The sequence below is a fragment of the Camellia sinensis genome, unplaced genomic scaffold (genome assembly GCF_055761805.1).
Source record: "Camellia sinensis isolate YWXY unplaced genomic scaffold, ASM5576180v1 Unanchor1, whole genome shotgun sequence".
Taxonomy (NCBI): Eukaryota; Viridiplantae; Streptophyta; class Magnoliopsida; order Ericales; family Theaceae; genus Camellia; species Camellia sinensis.
The window spans coordinates 28,583,933-28,589,932 of NW_028128987.1; the positions used below are offsets into that span (position 1 = coordinate 28,583,933).

At 42.7% G+C, this 6,000-nt stretch overlaps 2 protein-coding genes across 2 annotated transcripts in view; one reads left to right on the forward strand and one right to left on the reverse strand.

Moving 5' to 3' along the window:
- The window catches only part of LOC145814164 (L-ascorbate oxidase homolog), a 56,405-nt gene extending 52,795 nt beyond the window's left edge, over window positions 1-3,610 (reverse strand). The window contains exon 1 of the mRNA XM_082910686.1: window positions 3,520-3,610. Coding sequence (XP_082766812.1) covers window positions 3,520-3,610 — 91 coding nt within the window. The remainder of the gene's footprint in view (window positions 1-3,519) is intronic.
- Window positions 3,611-3,998: 388 nt separating this feature from the next.
- Window positions 3,999-4,394, forward strand: LOC145814165 (uncharacterized). Its single transcript, XM_082910687.1, has one exon. The coding sequence runs from the start codon at window positions 3,999-4,001 to the stop codon at window positions 4,392-4,394; it is 396 nt and encodes a 131-aa protein (XP_082766813.1).
- The last annotated feature ends 1,606 nt before the right edge of the window (window positions 4,395-6,000 follow it).

Consider the following 6,000-nt stretch of genomic DNA (forward strand, 5'->3'; position numbering starts at 1 on the left):
TTGGCAAGGACTGCTCGACTCTCCCTTGGTGATTCATACCCAACTTCTTCCTCAGGTAGGTTTCTTCTCTCTTCTCCTCTTTTCTTCAACTCTAAACCCCTAAACAAGGCGTTTTGAAAGATTTTTCAAAGATTTCATCTCTCTTTCATTCATTTTCACTTTGTCCTTGCTCGATTTATCGAAAAGCGCATCATTTGACAAAATGTGAGCCTCGGAACATTGTAGAAACTTTATTTCAAAAATATTTTGAAAGAGAGGGTTTTAAGGTCTAAAAACCATCCAAAATAGCTTTGGTCCAAAATGGGTTGTGAAGTTGAGATTTGTCTCTCTCCTTGCCGAAGAAACTGAACTTTTCCCCTGCACACCTTTCTCCACCAAGTAAACCATCAGTAACGCCCAAGTCTTGAGGGCGGTCAAAAATAGGGTGCCAACAAGATGCGATAAACTTCATCACCTTCTCTAACAAGGACTTAGTAAGGTTATAAAGCCCTCACAATGACGCGTTAGTAGTTGCATTGCGCATCAAGAATTTTGACATTAAACGAATCTTGATTGACCAAGGGAGCTCGTGCGGGATAATATACTATGAGACCTTCAAGCAACTCAAGTTGGAATACAAAGATCTAGTACCCGCGACATCTCCCTTGGTCAGCTTCAACTAAATGCCAGAGTGGCCGGTTGGCAAGATAATTATGCCTGTCAAAGTTGGAACAATGACAAAACAAGTGGACTTTTGGGTATTGAAAGTCACTTTCACTTACAACATAATATTGGGAAGAGCATGGTTGTATGCCATGCGAGCGGTAGTATCAACTTACCACCAGGTAATACGATTCCCTAACAAAGCTGGAATGATTGAGGAGGTCTTAGGAGACTAAATCATGTCCAAACAATGCTTCATGACAGTGAACGATAGTCGAGTTGCCAAAGGGTTTGTACAAATGGTAGAGGAGCCAGAAAGCAACGAGCTGTTCGCGGACGTCAGCAAGACAGCCGAGCAAAAGACAGTAGAAGATCTTGTAGAGGTCAGAATAAATGAGAAGGTCCCAGAATAATTCTTTTTACTAGGCTCATCTTTGTCTAGCCTTGAGAGAATAGAAAACTTGGAATTCTTGATCTCAAACATCGAGGTGTTTGCCTGGACACTGTACGGCATACCAAGCATTGACCCTAACTTCATCTGCCATCAACTCAATGTCCACCCAACTGCTAGGCCAATTATACGACGAACTCATCGATCGGCACTCCACCACACCGAGGTAGTGGCTGAGGAAGTAGGAAATCTACTTGAAACGGGGGCAATCAACGAGGTTCATTATCCCAGGTGGATCTCCAACATCGTGGTAGTACCCAAGAAAAACGACAAGTGGCACGTTTGCGTAGACTACAAGACAGTCAACAAAGCATGTCCTAAAGATAGCTTTTCTCTACCATTTATAGACCAACTGGTGGACCTAATTGCAAGTCACAACCGACTTAGTTTTCTTGATGCATTTTGTGGATATCATCAGATCGCTATGTATGAACCGGACCAGGAAGTTACCTCCTTTACCACCCCTAGGGAGTTGTATTGCTACAAGGTCATTCCCTTTGGTCTAAAGAATGCGAAGCCAACATTCCAATGAATGATCACCAAAATGTTCGAACCATTGTTAGGTAGAACAATGGAAACATATATAGACGACATGGTGGTCAAGAGCAAGAATGAAGGAGACCATCTCAAGGACCTAGCTGAGATCTTTCACATTTTAAAGGCCCACAATTTGCGATTGAATGCAACCAAATGCACATTTAGCGTAGGGTTAGGTAAATTTCTGGGCTTTCTAGTAACCAACCGGAGTATAGAAGCTGATCCATCTCAGATCAAAGCCATTCAAGATCTTGAGAGGCCCCACATAGTCAAGGAGGTACAGCATCTCACTAGCCTAGCGGCCGCGCTAAATCGCTTCATAAGTCGGTTGTCAGATAGATGTCGACTATTCTTCCAAGCACTAAAGGCCAAGTTTGAGTGGGATGAAAAGTGCGACTGTGCTCTGGAAAGCTTGAAAGAATACATGACTTCTCTGCCATTCTTGGTAACCCCAATATCAAGAGAGGAATTTTTTTTATACTTGGTAGTTTCCCAGCATGCAATTAGCGCAGTATTGATACGAGCTGAAAGAGTACAGCACCTGCCTATCTTTTATGTTAGCAAAATGTTACTGGACGCAGAAACGAGGTATTTGCCGTTGGAGAAGTTGGCCTTAGCTTTAATGATGGCTTCAAGAAAGTTGTCGCATTACTTCCATGCCCACACCATGATCGTCTTAACGGCCTTCCCCTTAATAGCCTTGTTTGAAAAGGCGGACTTTTCTGGGTGAATTTTGAAGTGGGCTGTGGAGTTAGGGCAGTTCGACATTGAGTTTCAATCAAGAACTGCGATAAAGACCCAAGCTTTGGCAGACTTCGTGGTCGAGTTTGCGCCAGGCAGTCATCATGTTTGCCCGATCGACTTGACCGAGGCAACCAAGCGAATGGGGGAAAGTGCTGCAGCTCAACCCTCGCAGCAGGATGCTCAACTGCGTAGCAAACCATTCGGCCCAACAGAAAGGAAAGAAGGCATCATCAACGCCCCTAATCCTAAGACGTCATCAGATCCCTCCACTTGCTGGAAGTTGTTTGTAGGAGAGATGTGGAAGCTCTTCGTAGATGGAGCATCCAACATGCATGGTGTAGGACTTGGCATAGTTCTCATCTCACCAGATGGCTTGACCATTAAACAGGAAATCAACCTTGGATTTCCAGCATCCAATAACGAGGCAAAGTATGAAACATTACTAGTTGGTTTGAAGTCAGCATTTTGCACGGAGGCCACTGAGCTAATGGTATACAGTGACTTCCAACTTGTAGTCAACCAAATTTCGGGCGACTACGAAGCAAAGGATGATAGAATGGCCAAGTACCAAGAGTTGGTCAGAAAGGAGATCATGAAATTTGAAATGGTTAGGATAGAGCAAATTGGTCGAGATGAAAATAGTAAGGCAGATGAGCTGGCTGATTTTGCGTCGATGGCAGATACGTCTAACCCACACCCATTATTAATAGATTTCTTGCCAAGACCAAGTATTGAAGAGCCTGAAGCGGTCGAAGCATACTGCACCGATCTAGGTCCTTCCTAGATGGACCCCATCATAGTGTTTTTAAAAGACAACATTTTATCTGAAGAAAAGAAGGAAGCCAACAAAATTTGCGCCAAATCACAGTGGTTTTGGCTTTCCTCATCCCTGGCGTTGTACAAGAAGTCCTTCACAGGACCATACTTGATGTGTGTCTATCCCAGCAAGGTTGAGGCATTCTTGTTTGAAATTCACGAAGGCATGTGTGAGAGTTATCAAGGAGGGCAATCCTTAGCCTATCGAGCTATTTCACAAGGGTATTAGTGGTCATACATGCAAGAGGATGTAGAGAAATACGTCAAGAAGTATGAGAAATGTCAGAAGTTCACACATCAAATACATCAACCAGCTAGAGAGCTCCTACCTTTAACTAGCCCTTGGCCTTTCACAATGTTGGGCTTGGATATAGTAAGATCACTCCCAACCGCGCCGGGCAACAAGAAGTTATTTCTCATAGCAATGGACTAGTTCACAAAGTGGGTAGAGGCAGAGGCATTCGCATCCATCAAAGAAAAAGGCGTCAAGAAGTTTGTCTGGAAGAACATCATAACCCAGTTTGGAATTCCCAAGGCTTTGATATCTGACAACGATACTCAGTTTGATAGAAAAATATTTAAGGGTTTTTGCGAAGAATACAAGATAGAATTTTATAACTCTACGCCGGCGTACCTCTAAGCCAATGGCCAGGCTGAAGCTTCCAATAAGGTAGTCTTAGATGGTTTGAAAAGGAGGCTGAAAAAAGCAAAAGACAAATAGCTTGAGGAACTTCCCCACGTCTTACGGGCTTACCGAACTACACCTCGACGGTCAACTAGTGAAACACCTTTTTCCTTGGCTTATGGCATGGAAGCAGTAATCCCTCTGGAAGTTGGCTTCCCTACCATTAGAAACAAAAATTTTGATCCAGACTTGAATGGAAAGGCCATAGCCCTAGAATTAGACCTTGCAAAAGATAGAAGAGAAATGTCATTAGTACACATTACCTCGTATCAACAGGAGTTGTCTAGGAAATACAATAAAGCAGTGCACCCAAGGCAATTCAAGATTGAAGATTGGGTAATGCACAAAGTTATGGGAAACACTTTGGTACCTGGAGATGGCAAATTAGGACCTAATTGGGAAGGACCGTATAGAGTGATTGGTTTGGCAGGAAAAGGGGCATATCACCTAGAAGATGTGGACGACCGAGCTATTCCAAGGCTATGGAACACTGTCAATCTTAAAGTATTTTATTTTTAGCTTTTTCTTAAACACTTGTAATTTTTCTTTTTGATATTTAATAAAACAAGTAGGCATTTTTTCTGTAACAATTCTTTCCTTTGTTTGTAAAATTATTCGTACTCATTGCTCGACTGGGGGGCAATTAAAAAGGTTGGCAGGTTTGACCAACACTATTTTCATTCTATAGCCGAGATAAAGATCTAGGCTTAAAAAGGTTGGCAAGTTTGACCAACACTTTTTTCATTCTTTAACCGAGATAAGGATCTAGGCTAAAGAAGGTTGGTAGGTTTGACCAACACTTTTTGCACTCTTTGGCCGAGATAAGGATCTAGGCTAAAGAAGGTTGGCATGTTTGACCAACACTTTTTGCACTCTTTAGCTGAGATGAGGATCTAGGCTAAAGAAGGTTGGCGTGTTTGACCAACATTTTTTGCACTCTTTAGCCAAGATAATGATTTAGGCTAATGAAGGTTGGTAGTTTTTTCCAACATTTTTTGCACTCTTTAGTCAAGATGAGGATCTAGGCTAAAGAAGGTTGGCAGGTTTGACCAATATTTTTTGTATTCTTTAGCCGAGATGAGGATCTAGGCTAAAGAAGGTTGGCAATTTTTACCAACATTTTTTGCACTCTTTAGCCGAGATGAGGATCTAGGCTAAAGAAGGTTGGCAGTTTTTACCAACATTTTTTTGCACTCTTTAGCCGAGATGAGGATCTAGGCTAAAGAAGGTTGGTAGTTTTTACGAACATTTTTTTACACTCTTTAGCCGAGATGAGGATCTAGGCTAAAGAAGGTTGACAGGTTTGACCAACATTTTTTGCATTCTTTAGCTGAGATGAGGATCTAGGCTAAAGAAGGTTGGCAGGTGTTACCAACATTTTTTGCACTCTTTAATCGAGATTAGGATCTACGCTAAAGAAGGTTAGCAGGGTAGTGTAGGGCTGAGCCAATTAGTTCGGTTAGGTGTACAGTCAAAATAATGCGAGACATTACGGACGAAACTTAGTAACCGAACAGAAAGATGGAAAATTTTCATTGACACAAAGATGCTTACAAAATGTGAGGCTTCTAGCTCGGTTACAAAGCAAAGAAAAAATAACAAAGTTAAAGCGACGGACAAGAGAATGGATCACGGTCATGCAAAGAGATCTTCCAGCTCGGCATCATGGTCACCGTATGCCTCACCACTGGACAAAGTAATCCCAAGATCGGTATCTTGGGTCAGGTCGATTACGTCTCCCCTATCGACCAAAGTTGGCTCGGTCTGAACGAGCATTTCTAGCCGAGCTGATAAGGCGATGGAGAGGCCGGGGTCAGTGTTTGTGGATGGAACTTCAAGGGGATCTGGGACCTCCTCATCTTTCTTGTGAAGGAACTTCTATTGGACGGCATTGGCCTAGTCCATCATGTAGCTCGGTATATAATGGGAAGGAGGATTCAGGAATATTTCAGAATCGTGAGGTTGGCTGTGCTTTTCAACAGCAGCCTTCCAGCCGTACATGAAAAGGATGTCTTTAGCCGCCTCACATTGTTGGACGTAGGTTTCTTCCCCCTCATTGAAACTTCGGTCCTCTACGTCCTCTATTTTCTTCTTCAGCTCCTAGATCTCAGCATTCTTCTTCTTT